At 35.9% G+C, this 25,110-nt stretch overlaps 2 protein-coding genes across 3 annotated transcripts in view; one reads left to right on the top strand and one right to left on the bottom strand.

Annotated features, from left to right (window-relative positions):
* Positions 1 to 15,213, bottom strand: part of LOC106138027 (unconventional myosin ID) — a 55,405-nt gene extending 40,192 nt beyond the window's left edge. For both annotated transcript variants that reach the window (XM_060947117.1, XM_060947116.1), the window contains exon 1: positions 14,986 to 15,213. In XM_060947117.1, the coding sequence (XP_060803100.1) occupies positions 14,986 to 15,074 (89 nt within the window). In that variant the 5' untranslated portion in view covers positions 15,075 to 15,213. The remainder of the gene's footprint in view (positions 1 to 14,985) is intronic.
* Positions 15,214 to 15,477: 264 nt separating this feature from the next.
* LOC106138028 (forkhead box protein J2) lies at positions 15,478 to 24,651 on the top strand. Its single transcript, XM_060947266.1, has 6 exons — positions 15,478 to 16,016; positions 17,719 to 17,842; positions 18,499 to 18,645; positions 19,624 to 19,774; positions 20,419 to 20,493; positions 21,101 to 24,651. The coding sequence occupies exons 1-6, from the start codon at positions 15,823 to 15,825 to the stop codon at positions 21,259 to 21,261; spliced, it is 852 nt and encodes a 283-aa protein (XP_060803249.1). The 5' UTR covers positions 15,478 to 15,822; the 3' UTR covers positions 21,262 to 24,651.
* Positions 24,652 to 25,110: the final 459 nt, after the last annotated feature.

The following is a 25,110-nucleotide window of genomic DNA, read 5'->3' as shown; positions in this document are numbered from 1 at the left end:
GGGCAACGCGATCGGCGTCGTCAGGTCTTCAATATCATCAAGTAAGGTTATGCGGTTGCGCGCGCGCATCCTGCATACGAAGTAGCCATTATGCCAATGCGAGAAAGCGTGTCATAGGACAAGTTGGTAAACACTGATCGAAGAAAACCAAATAGAACAGATACGTTTGAAGTATCTGCGATTTACTGCTAGAAAGTATAGGCATAGGTTGTGGATTTCCAATAGCTATTAGTTTTAAATAACTTGTAGCGGGAGCGATGTTTTGGCTCGACCGCCACCAAAGAGAAGATCTTCCGCCTGGCTAGGTGTTATGCTTGGGGAACGGCAATCCGACGATGTTGTGTCGTAGTTTGTATATATGCTCCAATCCGTGAATCTTTGCTTGCGCGATTTAGACTTTTCGCTGTTTTGTAGTACTTGTGGCGTAGAGATGGCGCCACAAACTCATTCCGTTTGATTCTTCGTTTTCTTTTAAACACAACCGGCGTTGTAGTTAATAACTTATCTAGTCTTTAACTACCAAACTCATAGTTTAAAAATCAAAGCTTCTTAAAACAAAATAAGCCTATACACTACAGGTTCTACTTTAGAGCAAGCTGTTCTAAACTGAACGTGGAATTCGGGTATTTTCGAGACCTTCAGCTGTTTACGACGCATAAATCGTACTAATATTTATAAATGCGAAAGTTTGTGAGTACGTCAGGATGTTTATTCTTTCACGCAAAACTACTGAACCGATTACGATGAAATTTGAAATGTAGGTAGCTGAAGACTCAGAATAACATATAGGCTACTTTTTATCCCGGAGTCCCCGCGGGAATGATTCCACGCGGACAAAGTCGCGGGCGGCCTCTAATACATGATATACACATGTACATATGTTAATATGTATGTAATCATCTTCCAATAACACACCTTATTGGCAGGTAATGATGACCGCAAAACGACCATGAATATTTACCAACAATGACGCATAATGCGTTAACTAGACGAGCTACAGTGCAAGCATCGTGATGTTTTGCTTCGTTAAACTAGATTCGTATGTAAACATTAGTAATAATTTCATCTATTTTCTCTTCACTTAATCGGATCCTAGGTAATCGGACACAGGAGAAGACATCAACTATGTTAAACTCTTTTTGGCACACTTAACCTGTGCCGTGTGGTCCCCGGCAGTGCCGTGTGGTTCCCGGCACTAATAGAAAAAAGAATAGGACCACTCCATCTCTCTTCCATGGATGTCGTAAAAGGCGACTAAGGGGTAGGCTTATATACTTGGGATTCTTCTTTTAGGCGATGGGCTAGCAACCTGTCACTATTTGAATCTCAATTCTATCTTAAAGCAAAATAGCTGAACGTGGCCTATCAGTCTTTTCAAGACTGTTGGCTCTGTCTACCCCGCAAGGGATATAGACGTGATTATAAGTATGTATGTATGTTTAGCATTTATTATTTTACAAACCAAAATGTGCATAAACATTCTGCTATTAGTAGCCAATAAACATGAATCGCTCCAATGTAATACACTTTAAAACAGGACCACTTTCTCCATTTCCCATGGATGTTGTAAAAGGCGACTAAGAAAAAGGTTAATAAACTTGAGATACGGAGACGGGATAGGGCTCACTATTTAATCTCAATTCCATCACATAGCTATACAGTTAAACGTGGCCTTTCAGTCTTTTCGAGACTGTTGGCTCTGTTTACCCTCGCAAAGGATATAGACGTGACTTAATGCATGTGAACTATCTGCTAATAGTAGCAAAGGACGATGAATCGCTGGAATGTAATACACAAATGCAAAATACGTTTGTGTCTGTCTGTACTTCACTAATTATAAAACAATGAATCACATCGTGACCATGACGTAATGTCTTCCATGACTGTGTTTGAGAATCTCAAGATTATGACTGTTTGATTAACCAAAGCAAATACTAGATCGCTTAGGAGCGTTGGTGGTCGAATGGTTAAGGTGCCTGTTTAAAATGCGTGTGGCGCAAAAAGGCACAGGTTCGAATCACACCTCGGACATGTACCAATTTTTAAAATTTTTGAAGTTAAGTACTTTAGTTTGATTATTAACCGATGCTCTTACGGTGAGGGAAAACTACACATTCAGACAAGTGCATATGTATGTAAACATGATCAATCCAATACGGGTTACGTTTTCCTGCAAAGGTTGCGGAGGTCAGGATGACTCACCCAATCCAGTATCCATGGTCAAAGGGATACCTAGTGCTCCCCTCCAGAGTGGTGAGGATGCAACCGGGACTTAAAACTAGGAGGAAGATTAAATAGAGTAAATACAAGGCTGCTTAGGTATTTGTGTTTCATATTTCATTAGTACTTACATATTGTTAAGTCGTATCAATTGGAAACTATCTGTGCCCTATGGTTGTACTATCAATTAAATGTCCAATGTAAATCTATGGGAAAGAGATGGAGTGGTCCCATTCTATCAGAAATCATTCATAGATTAAAAATAGGAATGTTTTCGGCTAATTGCCACTCTTTTCAGTCGTATCCTCTTTTCCATATATATTGCATCATTAACCTATTTAAAGCTAGTTATTCAATTCAACATCCAGCGATACAATCCAATTGTCAGTCCAATATTCAATAAATGATGTCATTTTATAGCATCATTAGTGAACATAACATAACAAAAGTGGCTTTACTTAAAACAGAAATGTTGTTATGAATTTCATTATTATGTTCTTCTAATTAATATTAGTATGATAGAGTACTTAAAATAAAATTAATGAACTGAAAAGTCAAATGACACGATTACTGACGATAATCATAAAAAAATGGACAGTTCTTAAGAACATCCTACGACTCTTCATTCACTAATTGAGACAGTGTCTCAAATCACGCGCCCACACGTCTCGAACTGTCCAAAAATATATTTCTGTCGTAATCCTTACCAAGGATCTTGTTATGATCATTGGGTGAAATGATGCTTTCTAGCAAACGCATTTTACTGCCTCCTTTATTTCACACACGATTAGACTAATGTCCCAGTTTCCACGTGATTTTAAGTCCAAGGCAAGTTACAAAACCCGTAGAAGTTCTTAGCCTAGCAAATGATGATCAACTTATAAATAGTACCACAACATCTAAAAATAAAATATATTTCACCCGTTTAGAATCATTGGGGTCAATGACAACTATTTCTTTACTATTGCGATTGCGACACGTGTCCAGAATGACAATATAACCCAATTTCGCAGGTCACCAGCACATATGCAGACGAGCGTGTAGGCTCATGTTACACCCGTACAGCTCGTATCACACATACGAGGACACACGTAGACATTTGTCATCCTTTCGTGACCGACAATTCTAAGTGATACCATTTCAAGATAATACATTATTTACTAATGCACGGTGCATTTAGTAAAAATGTACACATTGACGTCACCGCCTTCAAAGATTGTGTCATCGACGTAATAACACTCTGTAGCAGTGGACACTTTCTTTAGACGGAAATAAACATGACTACGCGATTCACGCGTGAGGTAACATTTCCGTTGAGGTTAAACGTCCTCGCCTAAAGAAAATGGAGGGCGTAAGAAGGACGTGAAAGTATGTATCTTTAAACAATTACTACTACTAAAACTTGTGACAACTCCAGAAAAGTAAAATTTTGCATTTGCTGATGTTACTGTTAGAGCTGAAGCCGAAAGTAGTAGAAGGAGTAAATAAAATGCATAAAAGGATACAAACATGTTCCAAGTTATGTTTTGATTGAATCAAGCTGCACTTGCCATCAGGCATCAGACGTGTTTTCAATTCGCACGTTATACTGATGTGCATCGGCTGGTAACCAAGTTCCCTTAATCGGCATCATGAAGCATGGATCGAGAAGTTCCAGATTGAATGCCATTGAAACTTATGATCCAAATATTAGCACCAATGGAGTTTGTATCAATGTTGTTGTTTTATGCTTGTTTGTTGCATGCATGATCTTTTACGACAACATTAATTCGGTCACGTTTTGTAAAATTTATTATCTATTCTTACTCATATTATTTTAAAACATACACCTTGACTTATATAAGGCCTTGAGTTCGTCAGTAACATTTCATTTAATTATTTTAAATTACTTTCGTACGATTCAAAATGCAGTTACTCTATCAATCCATATGTTATAGGAATTAGCCTTTTAACATTTTAGTTTTACGAGTATACAAGATGGCCTACTTTCGATGTTATTGTAAATGAGGGTTGCTAAAGGTCTCCCTCTTTTGTTGGTAAAATCACGTTCTATTAGAAATTATTAAAATACACACGAAATAGGAGGTGGAGTGTTGTTCGGTTCAATAACTTGATATTTTCTATCAATATTCGCAAGAATAACGAAGTACAACTCAAAAATTGGGGCCATTTCTGCTGCAAAAAAAATATATGACTTAATTACTTTCTTCCAATTCATTACAGTTAATGTGAACTGAATGATTTATAATCCTGCTTAAATCAATAAGCACTAGCAACTTGGCAAATAAAACTCTAAACACTCCGAATAGATATGCATCATTCCCACGTAGACGACTTGAGTCAGAGTTTTCCTTGACGCATGTGTTTGGTAGGGAATGACACTCATCAAAGAGTTCAAATCTCAGACTATAGAAAATTAAAAATATTTGTTCAACTTCCACAGAAATCTTAATGAGAATAAAACATTGAGATCTCTGTGACAGCTACACAGGACATCTTACAAGTGAAATAGGTTTAAACTAAAGTTCTTAGTTACCTACCTATATTTAAATATTTATTTAAATACATACATACATATAGTCACGTCTATATCCCTTGCGGGGTAGACAGAGCCAACAGTCTTGAAGAGACTGATAGGCCACGTTCAGCTATTTGACTTAATGATAGAATTGAGATTCAAGTAGTGACAGGGGTTGTTAGTCCATTGTCTAAAAGAATCCCAAGTTTATAAGCCTATCCCTTATCCTTTATTGAAATAGCGGGAATGTATCGTTCTGAATCGAAGTCCATTGAGTGAGACACTTCCAATGATAGTCACTACATCAACATTGATGCATTTATCATGTTTAGACGGCCGACTAAACAGGTGTGTCGACCAGACGGCAGATGGCTGGCGATCACCTTCGCCGGCCCCACTTGTCAAGTTATCATACTTAAGACTATACTGGTTTAGAATTATGTTTGTTTTTCCAAGACCCAACTTTGCTCGGTAAAAGTAGGTCAGCGAAATTCAGGTTCATTTTGGGCATAACAATTTTTGGTAAACTAATGCACCTTTTACGGTAATCCAATATGGATTAGGTTCTCCTGCGCGAGGTTGCTTAGGTCCGTTCCATGAAAACGGCGCACCCCGGGGTCCTGTCCAGATTACTTTGTTACTGGGATTACTAGCAGAAGAAGCGTTCCATATTTTTTTTTAATTTTGTGCCGTTTGGTTTCCGGCACCAATACAAAAAATAATAGGACCACTCCATCTCCTTCCCATGGATGTCGAAAAAGGCGACTAAGGGATAGTCTTATAAACTTGGGATTCTTTTTTAGGCGATGGACTCGCAATCTGTTACTATTTGAATCTCAATTCTATCATTAAGCCAAATAGCTGAATGTGGCCATACAGTCCTTTCAAGACAGTTGGCTCTGTCTACCCCGCAAGGGATATAGACGTGACCATATGTATGTATGTAGAAAGAAGAATTATTGGTCAGCTGATTAATACAATTCAGCGATCGTTTTCAACAACAATCATAACATTACAATATTTATATTTATTTTAAACATCACACCGGTTTATAATTTTGTAGTTCACTATAGTGGATAACCTTGCCTTGTGACTTGTCTTGTTCTTAAAAGGCTTAAGAAATTTATTACTTAGGAGGCATCTTGCTTAAGCTTATCTAGCCTAGGTCAATTGAATTTTCATGGTATTACTTAAGTTTTTATATTCATTACTCTGCAATGCGTAAATAAGTTGGTCTGGTAGCAGTTCTTTTTTTGTTAATATCCACGACATATCGACCAGTTTTTCATACAAACGGCAGTTTGACGGCCTCTGTAGTACGCTTGTCTGTGACACCGGAGATCCCGGGTTCGAATCCTGGCCAGGGCATGATGAGAAGAGAACTTTTTCTGATTGGCCTAATTCTTGGATGTTTATCTATTTACATTAGTATTTATTATAAAATATAGTATCGTTGAGTTAGTATCTTGTAACTCAAGTCTCGAACTTACTTCGAGGCTAACTCAATGTAATTTGTCTCGTATATATTTATATTTATTTATTTATAAAAAGAAGTAAGTATGATGCATATTTTAAATACTTTAGCCGCAATAGCGAAAAGCAACAATTTTTATCTTGATGCAATTTACAGATTTTGTCCCACATCACATTTGGACATACCATCAAAAGATTCCATACTCCGACACCTCATATTTCTTGGCATCCCGACCCGGGTATTGGCGAGGTCATCGACCTGGCTAATGGTCACTTATTGTTCATTAGACACGTGTTTTGCCCTGAATTCGAAATTCATTCCCATTTATCAAACATTAAGGATCATTTTCGCGTGCAATATGATGTCCAGTAATGATGATGACTAAAGCAGATCACAATGATGTCAGATAAGTGGCAGTGCTGACTTCTTATGGAGGCGAAGATGGCGCCTGACTAGACTTTACGTTTTTGGTTGAAGATATAGGTGTTACCAACTATAGCAAATCGATTAAAGACAAAAAGCTAACAGTACTTTTAATTAGATTGGAATTTATCGATAAAGAAAGGTGAGATCAAGGGTACTTGAAACAGAGGAGCTTGCATGAAGAGAGTTATGAATGTGAATGAAGCGATAGAAGTATGCAGGGATCGTGGCAAGTGGAACGATATTTAATACGTTATGTTATCGATAAAGTACTTATTGCCCAGCGAATGCTTGTTTTATATAATCACACACAATCACAATGTGCATTATATTATGTTTCTACGACAACATGACAATGTATAGACAATAATATCTATGAAGGTAATATGTTTGCAAATATAGGTACGTAATATACTTACGCGTTGTTATGAAAACGAAGGCAAACTATGAAAAGACTAAAGCATTTATGAACAAAACATTTATATTATTAAAAAGCTCACGATTGAAGCGCTATTCACGATGTTTAGCTGATGGTAATAAAAATAGGTCATTCGTTAAATTGAAACATGTGGTATGTTTTAAACATACATACATACATACATACATATGGTCACGTCTATATCCCTTGCGGGGAAGACAGAGCTAACAGTCTTTAAGACTGAATGGCCACGTTCAGCGTTTAAACATTCACGTCACAAAAGACCGCTTGTAATATATTTTTTAGATATAAAGATGACGATACTAACATATTATATCATAAAGCACAAAAGCAACAACAGTTGGATAAAAATGTATGTAAGTACCTATAGTATATTAACTACAATGTTGAGTTTTATTGGATCAGTAAGATTACATACCTACATATAATTACGTCTACATCCCTTGTGGGCCAACAGCATTGAAAAGGCTGATAGACCACGTTAAGGCCTTTGGCTTAATGTTAAAATTAAGATTCAAATAGTGACAGGTTGCTAGCCCATCGCCTAAAAGAAGAATCCCAAGTTTACGAGCCTATACCTTAGTCGTACTTTACGAACATACATGGTGTGGTCCTAATGCCGGGAACCACACGGCACTAACAGACGGTTAGAAATATGCATGTATTAATAACCCACCCAAGGTCTCCCGCAGAAGTTCCCAAATATCCAGACACGCATCCCATATTAATTGGGACTTCGGTTTCTGGTCGGTATGCACTCATTGTAAACATTTGAAATGTGTCGAGGCCGTTACGGAAACGGATATAGCTTTATATCGATTGCATTTTCAACGCACAAAAACATTTTTTTGTAGCTTATGCCTTATTGATGCAAAAGGCCCGCCTCAAGTACATACTTATTCCATTTTGTTAAATACAGCGCACTGGCCGCTAACAAAAATAAATTATAATTAATTTATAAATGAAGAAAACATAATGATCGTCTTTTGTTAATTTTCACAATGACCGCCACGGATTTGATTATAATTTTAAGTAAAGAAAACATGATGATTTTCTTTTGTTAATTGTCACAATCGTCACGGATTAGAATGACTAGCGTTAGGTATTTTTGTTTTAATTTTTATACACCTATTACAGATTTTTACCAACAAAAAGCATTCTATTCTTATCCCGGCTAATTATGTATACAATTCTAAAATTTGAATCATTAGAATACAGAAAAAATGGACCCTAAATAATAAGAAATTGTTTGAGTGGAATAAATCACGTTATGAGTTACATCGGCCACAAATACAGACCTAGTATACTTAATAAAGAGTATAGAAAACCCACACATGCATACATATTTACATTTAATTACGTCTATAGGGCTAGTGAGGCAGACTGAGCCAACTGTCTTTAAAAGACTGATAGGTAACGTTAAGTTGTTCGGCTTCATGAAATAACCATATAACGATTAAAACTTAGTCTTTTTTATGCTTATATGTTAACCTATTAAAAAAGGAGATTTTCAATTCGATCGTATTTTATAATATGGCATATCTACCATATTTCTATAAATATTCATTCATTCATTCATATGATCACGTCTATATCTCTTGCGGGGTAGACAGAGCCAGCAGTCTTGAAAAGACTGATAGGCCACGCTCAGCTGATAGACTTAATGATATAATTAAGATTCAAATAGTGTCCGGTTACTAGACTATCGCCTAAAAGAAGAAGCCCAAGTTTGTAAGCCTTAGACGCCTTTTACAACATCCGTGGGAGAGAGTTGGGAATCTATATATAATACCTATCCAAGCTTAGCATCTATTAAAAGTAGGTATAGGTCAAAGCGAGTCACAATTGCAACAAATTAAGGACATTTGGTAACAAGGATGTGTTACTACATATCCTTCAGTTTTATCTGTACAAACATAATTACATACATTCATAGTTACTATTTCCTCGCCATAAGTGGCACTGCGTTGTTTTGCAAAAAAAAAATGAGCTTTATGAATGATGCAAAGAATGAAAGGCAATTCCATAAGAATCGTAAAGCTCATTGATGAGATAAAGGATTGATGCAAGTATATAAGAGCTATACTTAACTCCACACACAGGGGAATTAAACAATTAAAAAAAAACCTATGCAATATTAAAACTATTATAGACAATTAGTCTTTTTTTTTAATATTTTCGGCCCAGGAACACATCGGCCACTCGCAATTAACCTGTAAAAACATCCACGTCGTCTCCAAAGTTTTCTTCGTCGAAAATGTTAACCCTAAAATTATTGTTTTAAATAAAGGGGCTAAAATAACTCTTCGTTATAGATAGCAAAATTATCACAACAATTATCACTACTACGCGGTACATGTGGCACTAATTACTTGGTTACCTTCATTACTCTAAGTAAAATGATAAGCATCTTTTCATCTTACTGCTTGCTTCTTTAACTATAATGCAGTGTTTTCACGATTTTCATTTCGAATGCCGTGTGGTTGCCGACACTTTAGAATAGAACCATTCCATATTTTTTCGATGGATGTCGTAAAAGGCGACTAAGGGATAGGCTTATAAACTTGAAACTCCATTTGTAGGCGATGGGCTCCCAACCTCTCACTACTTATTTGAATCTCAATTCCATAATTAAACCATACAGCGGAACTTGGCCTTTCAGTATTTTCAAGACTGTTGGCTCTGTATACCCCGCAAGGGATGTAGACGTGACTATATGTATGTACTTATGTATAATATGTTCATTTCGAGTAATATAGCTATGGTAATACTCTAAAATGTTTATTAGGATAAAGACGTGACTATATGTATGAATGTATGAATAATATCTTCTTTCCAGTAATATTTCCATGGTTATACTTTGAAATGATTATTATAATATCTTTGAGATATAGATCAGAAATTATGATTTTACATTACATGCGGACAGATCCGTCGGACAAAACTAACATCACAATACAGATAAGTTTTTCAACGCCATTTCGTAACGTTCCTACAAGTGGTTATTGCCAACTCGTTATCTCCCTATCTAGAATCGATAGCTACGATAAGATTCCGTCAATTGTACGAATTACATATCAACCTTTATGATCAGTAAGTTTATATAGAAAAACTAGCTGGCCCGGCAGACGTTGTTTTGCCATATAAAAAGTAATTTCTAGTTTAAAAAAAATGTTAAAGGTGGACAACCCTTACCACTAAGGGATATGAAAAATAGATGTTGGCCGATTCTCAGACCTACTCAATATGCTCACAAAATTTCATGAGAATCTATCAAGCCGTTTCGGAGAAGTACGGGAACGAACATTGTGACACGAGAATTTTATGTATATAAGACGGAGGACGTAAAATAAAAAATCCTGTTAATTTCCGTCTCTGCGAAAATTTCATAAAGAACCTACGTATACCGGATTTCAAGTTTCTAGTTACTGTTTTGAGCTGTACGTTGTCAGTCAGTATGTTACTCACTCACTCAGTAACGGTGTTAAAGATTGTAAAAATAAAATTTAACAGTCACAAATCGTCACGTTCTATATTTTAGGTTTATAAAAGATATATATATTTATATAAATAGATAAGACATATCACCACGTCAACCTTAGTCAATTGCTTCCAGAATACAAAAGTAAGTAAATGGTTGTTCAATAATAAAACATTACAAATAAAAAACAGTAGTAAAGTACAAAGGCTTATCTCTAAAAGTCGGGTCTCTTCCAGAACCTGAATAAAAGCAGACAAATCAATCTCGCCTTAACTGAAGCAGTTATTTAAGACGTAAACAAATGCTAGCAGGAAGAGAGTTGTAAACTCTATCTATGGACATACCGGGAGGAAGTAGTGAATTTGGGGGCAGAAATAGACCAAGACGGATATTGCACATCTCGCGTGATTCCCGGCGCCTGAGGGTTAACTATAAATGTACACGATTTAATTATATATTGGAATAGGAAGGAATTGTTGCGCTTTACTGGCTTTTGCGATTCTTTTGCCTGCTAGCTTTTGTGGCGTCGTGCCGCCGCGGTCCCCCAAAAGAAAGCCTTATATAAATGTGCGCGCGCGCAATGGCCTGAGGCCTTTGGACTAGTTCAACGTTCACCAAGAAGCTCGCCATCCACTGGCGGCTACTTGTTGGATCTCGTGTCTATAGCTAACTAAACCAACGCCCTCTTAAATATTATAAAACTATTTCTATTTAAGGTTGTAAGTAGTTCATTCTATGGATCTTTAAATTATCACTCATCGACCGACGTATTATTTCTAATGATACCATAGGGATCACTTGGAGATTTTCTAAATTCAAACCATAACACAGAGACTACCAACATTGTTTAGTTATGCTCTCTCTGCATGCAAGGTCGGCGGTTTAAGGTACTCTTACCTGACATTTTGCCAGATAGTCTCTGATTTGATCAAGATACGTTTGTAGAGGACTCCCCACTCCAACGTTTTTAGGATGAATTAAATTTTTAAAAAGTAACCAGAAGATTTAAGAAGTGAGCGTGAAGAAATTAACTTCATATAGTTTAACATTTGTATCATCTGCTGGCCGGCTCAATCATCTATAAATGCTTTCGCAGCGATTTCAATGACTAATCTAGTGAGGCAGGAATTTCAGAAAGTCCTTTACATAGATACATAATTCCTCAGGTTTCCCAAAGTCAACTAATATAAGTTACCTGACCCTATTACCAAGCTGTCTATCTGTCTTGACGTACCATCTTGAAAACCGTAATAGAAAGACACCCAATGACGCCGCGGCCGCAAACCACCCTTTGACGCTGCTATAACCTTTCTTACGACGAGAAAACCTTTCAAGACAAATTGGACACTAAACTCAAACCCGCAACGCTGAATTTACTTCGCAATTTCATGTGTTCCTGGTACTCGAAGCCATCACGGTCAATTGTTAAGCCTGCATTGAGCCATTGAGTGTTTAGCACTCAATGGCTCAATGCAATGCTAAATTGCTAAATTGTGGCGGGAAAATATATAGGAAGGCGTCGGCGTTATTGGATTGCTGTGTGTATATGAAGCCACAAAAGGTGAGTTACTGGCAGTCATGGGCACGTCATCTCTATTGAGTACCAGTGGAGTTGTAATCGATTTGAAGCCGCTTTTCCATCCCGATCAACGGTACCATACAACTGGAAAATGATTTGTACATACATACATAAAATCACGCCTCTTTTCCGGAGGGGTAGGCAGAGACTACCTCTATCCACTTGCCACGATCTCTGCATACTTCCTTCGCTTCATCCACATTCATAACTTTTAAAAAAAAAACTCCACTCCTCCCTCAATTATACGGTTAATGGGCTAAAAAACGCTGCACTGAATCCTTTATGCCAGAATACATACATATAGTCACGTCTTTATCCCTTGCGGGGTAGACAGAGCCAATAGTTTTGAAAAGACCGAAATGCCACGTTTAGCTGTATGGCGTTATGATAGAATTGAGATTCAAATAGTGACATGTTGCTAGCCCATCGCTTAAAAAAGCATCCCAAGTTTGTAAGCCTATCCCATAGTCGCCTTTTACGACATCCATGGGAAAGAGATGGAGTGGTCCTATTCTTTTTTATATTGGTGCCGGGTGAAACTTCCTTTGGAATTTTTCGGTTTTGTACTAACTTTAACTTTATATTGCACGTAAATATACGACATGTGGTATTCTTTGCCAGTCCAACCTTTGAACCAAACTGTATGTACAAGTTCGCGTGTAAGCATTTTTAATCGATAAAAAACTGTGAGAACTGTAAGGCCTGTTCGTCCGGCATTTTTCCTACAAAGAGGCGTTGTCAATGGCACGTATGATAACATTATTACGGCTTTGAAACAATAGCACAAGGAAAACATGGAAGGTGGTCCAGCGATGATGACATCACCTGGCGATGTGACTCATCATTGTCAAGGCGTTGACTTGGAGCTGGATGTAGAAATTAAAAGACTTTAAAGCTGAGAAGTACTAGTTAGTGCCCTTTTTTAAAAGCTTTTAGTAACGAAAAAAAAAACAGTGTATACCAGCTGCTTCTCTTCCCATGCACATGGTAAAAGTCAACCAAAGGAAAGGCTTATGAACTTGGGATTTTTCTTTTAGGTGATGGGCTAGCAATCTCAATTCTATAATTTAAGCCATACAGCTGAAAGTGACCTTCTTGTCTTTTATTTTTTTTTCATTGTCTGTGCTAAACATTATTCTATAACATTTTTTCAAACCTTTGCTGAGATGGCTCCCATGGGCTTAGAGGCAGTTATTTATGAGAGACATAAGGATAAGCATACCATAAAAGTAACCAGTAAACTAGGTCCGGCAATTTCTTTACTCAATAAATATTACGTTATAAATTATAAAACTTTATAATACAGTAGATGATTAAGTGCTGTTGTTTTAAAAAAAAAATAACAATAACATTTAGTTTGTACAGAGTTTGCAATTCAAATTATGCTGGCCATTTCCACCATTTTGTATTGAAAGCGAAAACAAAAACTTAAGATGAGCCAGATATATTATTTATGCAAATGTCTATGATATCATATGTGTATGAGTCATAAACAATTATATTTAGACATACATGTCTTGTTTCAAATGTATTTTATTATATCATAAAGATATAAAATATGATTATAGCTTTTAAATTGTTTTAGTATAAATAGATTTTGACAAACAACTTTGTCATGCTTTTCAAGTTTTTCTTTGCTAAACTTACAATATATATGTATTGTAATAGGCAAAACATGAATCAGATTTTTGAAGAAATCAACCAGTGTATGCATCTGTTTTACTATGTAGGATAGCATAGCGATAGAAGTCCAGAAGGTATAGTAATAAGTCACTATGCCGTGAGATGGCTACACTATGTATATGAAGATTTGCATGTTTCAAATAAAACTTGTTCATGCAGTTCACGAAAAGTCCTAAGTAAATATATATTATTTACTTCACAGTTACAACTTTATAACAAATTATGATAAATTTAGTACATATACAGGGTTAATGATCACATCAGGGTCCTTTTCATTTACCTGGAAAGCTTTCAGATACCATTATCTGATTGTGGCACTAGAGCAAAAATTAGCTTATTTTCATATAATTTTTTTATGAGTCAATGCGAATTTTCTTTTGAAACATATGCTTTTTATATTTAATTATTTTTTGTATAATGTTGTAGCTTGTATTTTTAGTTATTTTCATAGATTGTATCAAATTTTTATGAATTCATTTGGAATCAATAATAGAATTATATCTTCCTCATACCTTGCTACTATACAATCCATACTAATAAGAAAAATGAGAAATTAAGTTTCTTTGCAACCTCTTCATAGCTAACCACTAAACCATTCTGTATGAAATTTAACATATGTACCTATATAGTGTGAAGTATGAAAAAGTATCTGGGGTACTTTTCGCACCGGCAGTACTGCAAGCTAAACCTGGTACTTGAATAAATTACATATATGTAATCTATTAATAACTTACAGGGTAGACAGAGCCAACAGTCTCGAAGACACTAAAAGGCTACATTCAGATGTACTGCTTAGTGGTGGAGTTAAATTCAGATAATGACAGGTTGCTAGCCCATCGCCTAAATTAATCCTAAGGTTAAAAAAAAACATTTTATTAAAATTATAAATTAATCATCTGAAATAGAAACCTAAAATAGTACTAGTAGGCTAACACGTTCAATTGTTATGAGTTAAACGTCTACAAATTGTTGCTTGCTTACTCAAGTGGTGGTCCCGAGGTCACTCAGAACTTGTTAAATTAATTACATACCTATTTTTGATTATAATTATCTTGCCCTTTTCTATAAAAATAATCATTGGGGCACCTCTATAACAAGTGCCAACAGAGTGCGACATTACTTAGTTATTTATAATTAATAGCGGCAAAATAATCCTTTCTGAACTCACCTCAAATGCAAATTCTCCACGAAGTTATCTGTCGTCAAATTGTCCAGTAAGACAAAGTCTGGTACGCCGACTTCTTGCTGCATGGCCATCGTTCCCACGCCACTTTAAAATCCACAGAAACACAAATTATAAATATCACCAGCACTTCAAATAGTTTCGTATTTGCAAGTGATGTCAACAAACCGTTAATTTTATCAACACTGAACACGTCCACCTCTACACAGCATTGTTTTTAAACTGACAGTTATTTTAATTTTGTAAGCTGGCTATCCTAAAATATACAAGTGGGTTACTAGTGATAAAAATGCTATGTAATAAAACGCCATACTATATACCAAACTGAACATAATAATAATAATATTTAACTTTATGTACGAATGTATTTGTTATAATTAGTGATAAAAATAATATAATTTTCATTTCTTGTTTTAATATAAAATGTGCGAGATTTGAACTTCAACCGGAACGTTTTTTGTCCGCCGCCATTTTCCTTGTTGTAGGTGCATCAAATGTCATAATAATTTAATTTTTTGAAATTGTATATTTTCTTTTACTTTTTTATGTTATATCGTATATTTCATTTACGTTATCGCGCATACGTAAGTGGGAGCAAGTATTAGCTGTAGTAGATTCCGTATATGAATGCAATCACAATTGTTCGTGTGAAGTCGTCATTTCAAGGATCCTTCATGTTCTTCAAAGAGGATCGTCTCTAAAAGGCAGGAAAACGATACACGCCCACGTCTCAGTGTGTTATAAGATATTGTGTATGAAGTTGTTGTTTTACGTGTGATGAGGCCCTAGAGCACAGTGGGGTGCGCGAGTGTTGATGGGACAATGAGCGAGTCTCCAGGCGTGGAGTGGCTGCCGGCCTATAGCCCGGGCCCGCCACGCCATAGCCCACTCGGCCCTATCCCGCGGTTCCTATACGAAGATGTCCAGCCCCTGGGGCTACAGCAGGAGAACAACAACAAGGATTCAGACCAGAAAGAGAACGCGAATAAAATTCAACATGCAAAGCCAGCTTATAGGTAATTAGACAAATCTATTTCTCCAATTTTAGTTAACCTGATGATTTGATAAAATCAACTGAAAAAGGCTAGGTTAATCACAGTTTGCCTTTGTTCATATTTTTAGTTAAAGATATCCTTCATCAAGGTTCCTTCCACTGTGAGTCACACAGGGTCACCTTAATGGCTATATTATGCCAATGTTTACATTAATTTTGTTTTCCACATACCAAATTGCCAAAACTTAGTGTTTTATATGATTAAAAACAATATACAATACAATAATATATTTTTATAAGTCTCTTTTCACAATTAGCCTGTCTTCACCTCAACCCTGTTTTACTTTTCCTCTTCTCTATTCTTGTCTAATATTATAGAACTCTGCTGTTACTACTGTCTGATCTGATCTATGATACCGTCACTTGTCAGGTTCATCTTGTATTTTTCAACTTTGACATTGGCAAAGTCAGCGATTTGTTGAACGATTTAGCATTAATATTTAAAAGTTTTTTATAAAAACATGCATGTATTTCATAAACATTGGACTTTGAAATCAACGGATAAGCTTCAACAGCAGAACCCCTCCTTTATCTTGACTGTCAAAGAATTTTTGTAGTTTTTAATCTTAATGTATTAGTTTTTAGTAAACTTATCAAATAGATACGAAGGGAATCAACTAAATTAAATGATTAACACCTATCAGTTCCTCATTTTTAGATAACATTTTTGAGTTGATGAAGCCTAAATCAAAATTAAAAACGTACCTACTAAAACTGTAAATATGTACCACATTTTATTATTGATAACTAGCACTTCAGAGTTTTGATTTCAAAAGAAAACAAATAATCAAACAGAGGTAGTAGGCTTCTTTGTTTAACACAATGTACATACAAACTTACAAGCAAATGTAGATTTAAGTTACTACACATTCCCTTTGTTTTAATAAATAAATAAATATATACAGGACAAATTACACAGATTGAGTTAGCCTCGAAGAAAGTTCGAGACTTGTGTTACGAGATACTAACTCAATGATACTATATTTTTATAATAAATATATAGACATTCAAGACCCAGGCCAATCAGAAAAAGTTCGTTTCTCATGATTCCCTGACCAGGATTCGAACCTGGGACCTCCAGTGTCACAGACAAGTGTACTACCACTGCGCCACAGAGTCCGTCGAAGTGTCGTTTTGATAATCCACTGTGCTCTGACATTTTTAGTGGAGCAAATCATATTAATGCCATGTAGTGCTCCGCACTTTAGAATAGGACCAGTCCATATCTTTTTCACGGATGCTATAAAAAGCGATTAAAGAATAGGCTCAGGATTCTTCTTGTAAGTGATGAGCTAGCAACCTGTCACTATTTGATTCTCAATTCTATCAATAAGCCATACAGCTGAACCTATCTTTCAGTTTTTTCAAGACTTGGCTCTGTCTACCCTGCAAGGGATATAGACATGATCATATGTATGCAAAATAAGCTGGTCGCCTAAAAGAAGAATCCCATGTTTATGTGCCTATCCCTTAGTCGCCTTTTACTACATCCATGGGAAATAGATGAAATGGTCCTATTCTTTATTCTATTGTTACCGAGAACCGCACCACATATAATTAAATTGTAACATTGGTTTCGAAGCGGCGAAAACTATACACATGTTTTCAATTTTCCTCACAACCTTAGGATAAGTTTATTAATATTCTTATTATTTCTTCCACAGCTACGCAAGCATGATCAGGCTGGCTATCAACAGTGCCCCGAATGGCAAGATGACGCTCAACGAGATATACAACTACATTTGTAACGCATTCCCTTATTACAAAGAAGCGGGAAAGGGATGGATGGTATGTTATTATTTACAGACATACGAGTACATTAATCACACTTCTTTCCCAGAGGGGTAGGCAGAGACCACATCTTTCCACTTGCTACGATCCCTGCTTACTTCTTACTATCTAACTCTCTTCATGCAAGCTTGTTGGTTTCGGGTACTCTTAATACTGTTATTTAATACTTAATGTTATAATTTATCTGTAATCATAGCATTAAAGAGCTTCCATGGTGGCCTGTAGGAAGAAAAACATAGTATGTGCTAGCTGCTTCTCTTTCAATGCAGTATGTAAAAGTCATTCAAAGGAATAGTAAAAAAAACTTGGGATTCTTCTTTTAGGCGATGGGCTAGCAACCTTTCACTACTTGAATCTCAATTCTATCATTAAGCCTAACAGCCGAATGTGGCCTGTCAGTGTTTTCAAGTTGGCTCTGACTACCCCGCAAGGTATAAATACGTGATTATATGTACGTATGTATGGATTAAATTTAATTCTGTCATACCTACCCAATGGTTAACTGGTAGAAAATGCTTCTAGCATTGAACCTATCCCTTAGTCGCCTTTTACGACATCCGTGAGAATGAGACAGAGTGGTCCTATTCTTTTTTTTTTACTGGTGCCGGGAACCACACGGCATTAAATTTATGAAGGCATGAAATAATTTCCAGAACTCCATAAGGCACAATCTGTCCTTGAACAAGTGCTTCATGAAGGTGGCCCGCAGTAAAGACGACCCGGGCAAGGGCTCCTACTGGGCGATGGACACGAGTTACAAAATGGCGGAGGTGACGCCGCGGCGGCGGCGGAGTCTTAGGGTGAGACGATTTTCCTTTTACACATTGGTTTGGATTGGTGGATATTGTTGGAGCTTGGAGGATTCTATTGTGGTTATGAAATGGGAAAATAATGATTTTTTTTTAATGAATAGAAGATGAATAAATAATTATAAATATATACAGGACAAATTACACATATTGAGTTAGCCCCGAAGTAAGTTCGAGACTTGTGTTACGAGATGATAAATCAACGATATTATATATTTTGTAATAAATACTTATATACATAAACATCCAAGACCCAGGCCAATCAGAAAAAGTTATTTTCTCATTATGAATGAATGATTTTATTTATTTAAGTAACAAAAGACTCATAATAAGTTAGTAGTGCTTATTACCATGCTTATTATTATGCCCTGGCCGGGACTCGAACCTGGGACCTCCGGTGTCACAGGCAAGCGAACTACCGCTGCGCCACAGAGGCCGTCCGAATCCGAAAAGAGTACAATATTGTTGCGCAAATCATGTGGTCTTCATACAGAGTATAGATCTTGTGATTGAGATCCTTCCGGCAAATTGACTGGAATGTCCAGTCAGCTTTTTTAATGTCCCTTTCCTACTTTGCTGATTGTCTACACCTCAAAGCAGAGATGTAAATTGGGCTGTCTACTGACTATTTTGAGTTGTATTCGAAAGGGAAGTCCTTGTGGATAAGGAGCTGTAATCGAAAACTACTGTTGGTTTATACATATTTTTAAAACAGTGCATTGAAATAATATCATCTACAGTTAGTCTAAGAAGTAGGAATGAAATAGACTTGTATTTTTCTAATCTGGGTGTATTTATATTATACTGTCTGCTTACTTTTTTATAATAGATTTGAGTGCGCTCAATCTGCTTGTTTATAAGCAAGATGAGGCCTAAGGTGGGGCACTCTAACTCAAATAGTGCCTATTCACTCTTTCCTTTAAAACCTCCAAGTCGTATGTAGCTGAGTGTGTACGTTGCGGTCGGCAGATGGCGCCGTACAGCCCGGAGTGCAGCAGCAACAGCAGCGGCGAGGCGGGCGCGGCGCCCACGCCCCCCGCCACGCCCACCACGCCCACGTCCCCCACGTCCCCCCCGCTGCCGCTGGCCGCGCCCCCCGCCGCCGCCGCGCTCGACACAGGTGGGTGCACTGCTTTTTATTATGCCTTCGACCTTACGACCTTCTTTTGTGGTTCATAAGTTCAGATGTACCTTAAGTCGATTCATTCATTCGATAGGATTTTTTTCTGTTACAGTAAGGGTTAGAAACTTTAGAACGAACTGTTGTTCACCCTTGCCTCAATTTTGTATGCGCTCCTCTTAATGTCAGGTTGGCTGGAAGAGATCCCACTTAGGGATAAGCCCTCCTTTGTACTGTTTTATTTTATTTATTGATATATTTATGTACATCAAGGGAAATAAGAATAAAACTTTAAATAAAGATAAATTCAGTACAAGATTACAAGGTGGTTTTATATTTGTAATGTACTACTTAAGTGAACAATAAAGCATTTACTTACTTTTTTTGTTTTGATTATTTTTATTAGGATTTCTAAACAGGGATTTTTAATATTAAATAGGGATAATAAATATGATACTATAATAATCTCTGAGGCTCATAGTTCAGTTGAAAACAAGCAAATATCACACTGTTACAAAGTGCCTTTTACTCTGAAAAATGTGGGGATATAATTATTACAAGAACAATGTAGTAGTTTTAACAATAACGTTAAAATCCTTTGGTAACAATGATAATACATTTTGATTAAATTTTAACCATTACAGATACAAAACACACAGATGACGCTCTCACGGCGCTCATGAACGAGGAGCTGATGACTGATGTAGACATCAGCAGAGGTAAGTATATATCACTTTTATATTATATATATATATTGAATATTGACTAATTATTAAAGTCTTTTTAATAAAAAAGTGACGTGTGGTTACCAAATTTCTAAATCAAAAATTTTATTTTTTATTATGGGATATTTCATATCGTTACTAATATTATAAAGCTGAAGAGTTTGTTCGTTTAAACGCGCTAATTTCAGGAACTACTGGTTCGAATTGAAAAATTATTTTTGTGGCATTTCAATCTTTTGTCGTGTGTCGTTTCCGTCTACCCCGTAAGGGATATAGACGTGGCTATACATACATACATATGGTCACGTCTATATCCCTTGCGGGGTAGACAGCCAACAGTCTTGAAAAGACTGAATGGCAAAGTTCAGCTTTTTGGCTTAATTGACAGGTTGCTAGCCCATCGCCTAAAAAAAGTATCCCAAGTTTGTAAGCCTATCCCTTAGTCGCCTTTTACGACATCAATAGGAAAGAGATTGAGTGGAGTGATCCTATTATTTTTTGTACTGGTGCCGGGAACCACACGGCTCTCAATCCCACCTGTGTGTCTAACCCGCAAGGGACACAGACGTGTGTATACATACCGCCCCCCCTCTCCCCCCAGAGCGGGCGTGGTGCGAGGGCGCGCGGCGCCACGTGTGCCACTCGGCGCTGACGGACGACTACGGCAACTTCGCGGCCAGCCGCCTGCCCGACTGCGACTGCCCCGCCGCCGACGCGCCGCCCGCCGCCGTCTACCCCGCCTACTGGCCGGACGTGTTATAACACGCGCCGGGGGGGCTCGCCGGGGTCTGAGACACGTAATACCGTCTCGTGTAAGTAAAAATATGATGGTTGATGTGAAGAGAGGTACTGATATTGAGGAAATGACTTGATGGTCACTGATGACTGTTGCAGAATTTAATTGTATTGACCACATTTATATTTAATACAGTGGTTTAGAATCCGGTCAGTTCTAAACGATATTGTCAATGGCAAAACTTACTTTTAAAGCTAAATTATTTGGCATAATTTTTATTAATTTTTGTGTTTATTCGCTATTCCTTCCACTTTCATATTAAAAAGCAGGTTGACATAAACACACATAAAATTAAATTTTGAAGTTATCATATATTATTTAGAAATAAAAATCTTCTTTTTCACTAGTTGATTTACATTCAATTATACCACTGTATTAGATAAATTTGTGCACTTATGTAGTTTCCATTAATTGGAAACTTAATCAATTGTCAATGATAATTTTTTGTGTATGATCGAAGTGAATAAAAATTACATGCGCAAGCCTTACATTTTTATATCGCTGTGTTTACATCATTTGTGTATATTTTTATTCACTTTCATTATTGAAAAAGAGTTGTATGTAAAATGCAGTGTTCTACAATAATATCCTAATTAAATGTACTCGTTCCTGCCAGTACATATTAAACTATGTGAAAAGAACAGATTTTACAGTACTAAATGTATGAGAAAAAAGTTATAAACGTGTGCGCAGAGTACTTAGTAACATAACATACTCAAACTATTTTAAACAGTGGCCTACTTTTTTTGTCATTTGAAGTTGATACTTTTGAACATTGCAAATTTCGTCTTAAGATTTATAGACGAAATTGTCCCGAGCGAACTGTGTTCGACTCGCGTAGACGTTGATTGAGGGAAGAGTGTAAAGAATTGTAAAAGTCACGTTGATCGATCTTGAGTTTTATTGCGTGAGTCATAAAGTTCATTATTTAAATATTCCTTACACTTCACTCAATCTACGCTAACTTAAAATGACTGAACGAACGGAGATTGGTAATTACTACTTGTTATTTACTATATTGGTATTCAAATATTGTAATGTTACAGATTACAAAAATAATTGTAACATAACACGTAAACGACAAAAGTGACAATGTGGCTCACATTTTCCGAGCACCACTCGTTCGGAGTTGTATGATTATAGCGACGTTACGAATTATAGAGTTATATAGTTTACAGAAATAACACACAATAGTTTTGTATCGACACGTTGTTTTTATACGAAGAGACATTATCAGATCACATATCTGCCAAGTATATAGCTTAGCGTAGTTACCTAGGGGCATAGTGTTGGACGCGGGCATCGGAGGGGTTCACGTTGATATACGTAAATTGTGCTACTTCTACCCGGTAGATAATTTATAGGTATTTTTCCTACGTCTAGTGGGTACATTGTCCATTGAGACTAATAAGACCTATTCAATAATGAAATAATTCTCGGAATTATGAATGACTTTCGGTGTTGTGGGAATTTATATATATAAATAAACAATATTAATATTCTGAAACGGGGCGTAGCACAGTTTATCAAAAGGGAAAATATATTATGTAGAAATTGTATAACAGTATTTGGAGCCAGGATGGTGACGACAGATCTCAGAATGACCAGTATATTATATAGAATTATTATAGTGTGCTAATTTTATCATTTTACTGTGCATATGGTTAGCGATCGTTTAAGTTAATAGATTTATGATTTATATATTATTATAAATATTAATAATTATATAAAAATATTGATATAAAATCGCACCTATATACGTAATTATTGCTTTTTAGATTAGATATGAAGATTCGGCCTATTTGAGATATATTATTAGGTTCAGCTTGCCTAAACTTTATTTTGAGGTGCAAAAAATATACTTATTTTGTGTTACATTTGTGCCATAGATGGGGGGAGTGAACGCGAGAAGTAACAATTTAAGAGTAAAATTGTCCCATATCTTAATGAAAATGTGTTCAGAGTTTTTTAGAAGTTGTACCTACATACATGTAATAAAGTATAGTATTGTGTGTATATAATAAGGCATTATTTTATAGAGCTGATGTCTCGGGATATATAAGCGCATAATATTTTAACCGCCTGCGGCAGGTATAGATTTAGTTGTGTGGATCATGCCTATGCTTACGAAATTACATTCACACCTAGGTGAGAATATATTGAAATTGTTGCTTTAAATTCAGCTTGGATTTATCAATGATGATATTTTATTAATTGATAATTGTACTAAACATTATCCAGAAAATTTACACTTTATACAAAAAAGATAAAGTGTGCATGTAATTTTGTAACATACATGCAGACCTAATTAATTGTATATGTTGATTAATTTAGTTACGTATGTCGTAAACCTGTCATGTATTGATTTTATTATTACTAGGATCACGCTACAACATCTTTATAGTGACTAACTAACGAATCCATTTATCAAAAAAATATATTTACAGGGATTTTTTTTTATTTCATAATGTATACGTAATGGTAAATAAAAACACCAATTCGCAACTGTTTGTAGCGTGACTTCGGATTGTAAATAAATCTTCACATAATGTAACTAATGCCAATATTGTTTGAAATTAGTTCTCTAAAAATGTTTATTGGTTCGAAAAAATTACATTCCTTTTATTAGTTGAAATTATTTTAGAAATATTTCTTTCTTAAAAAAATTAAATAAAATTCGTAGATAAATTTGAATTTTTTTTGGTAGAAAGATGATTGACTATTTATCATTTCTGTAAAGTTACATAAATAAATGCGATATGTCATAACATGGATGATAACACCAATGTTGCTTATATATAAAGTGATGATTTCTATATGTTCTACTATTTCAATCAAAGCAAACAACTTTTTTTAAGCACAGATACTGCAGAAGTGAAATAGACAATCATCGTAATGGTTTATAAGTTTGCGACGTGGTGCATAATTAGTTGCCATCTTTTTGTTTGATAGTATTTATTATTTTCTGTGATAAATGATTTATTTTCGACAAAAACGTAAAACTGTGAAGTATATTATTATCTATACATAAATATATTCGTAACACAGTCGTGTTCATGCAAGTTTTTGGAAATTCTTTTAACTCATATTTTATACAATTAATTACATACTAACTTAAGTTTGTAATATATTTATTTTTTATTGCGTTATTACGCATTGGAATTTGCTAAGACATATTGAAGTACGTAACTGAGAGATGCGTTATTTCGGTTACAAAATCCGCCTATAATGATATTAACGTGGCGAACGAAGCAAAATTAACTGTTTTATTAATTGTAATCACGTTAGCCGTTTAATTTAAGAGTAGGATGTTCTACCTCTAAACAAATCATAGTTGATGTACAATATAAACTTTTAACAAATCTTTGTTTTTTATTTGATCCTTATTTTCATGTTTCGTAGGTATACAGAAATGGGCCGCGACTTTATTGCACAATCGGTCTCTGATTTGTAATTTGGTACGAGGGCCACGCAAAAAGATCGGGAATAGAAAACAAGGACAAAGATAATAATACATTATTTTTATTGTGTTTGAAAGTGTTCTCTCTGAAAACCGAAGCATTTTTCCATTCGATCGAACCAATTGATATAACAGTAATTCCAGTCTGAAGTGGACATAATCGGAACGGCCGATTTGTAAGCGTCAACCTCCTCTTCTGAGCCTTGAAACCGTTGACCACCTCACATACATAATCTTTGGTTCTTGGAAATGTAAAATAATCTTTGGGGCTCAGGTCAGAGCTGTACGGCGGGTGATCCATAAATCTATTATCGTTTTCCTGATAAAATGCGATTTTGCTAGCGGTATGTGAGCT

Source organism: Amyelois transitella, chromosome 13, assembly GCF_032362555.1.
Source record: "Amyelois transitella isolate CPQ chromosome 13, ilAmyTran1.1, whole genome shotgun sequence".
Taxonomy (NCBI): Eukaryota; Metazoa; Arthropoda; class Insecta; order Lepidoptera; family Pyralidae; genus Amyelois; species Amyelois transitella.
Note: the sequence above shows the minus strand (reverse complement) of the source record. Positions and strands in the feature narration are given on the sequence as shown.

Bases quoted from the DNA above. Each gene is read 5' to 3' on its own strand.
- LOC106138028 (XM_060947266.1), top strand. From the start codon at position 15,823: ATGAGCGAGTCTCCAGGCGTGGAGTGGCTGCCGGCCTATAGCCCGGGC. The intron at 17,843-18,498 runs GTATGTTATTAT...AATAATTTCCAG, and splicing joins AAGCGGGAAAGGGATGGATG to AACTCCATAAGGCACAATCT. The intron at 19,775-20,418 runs GTGGGTGCACTG...TAACCATTACAG, and splicing joins CGCCGCCGCGCTCGACACAG to ATACAAAACACACAGATGAC.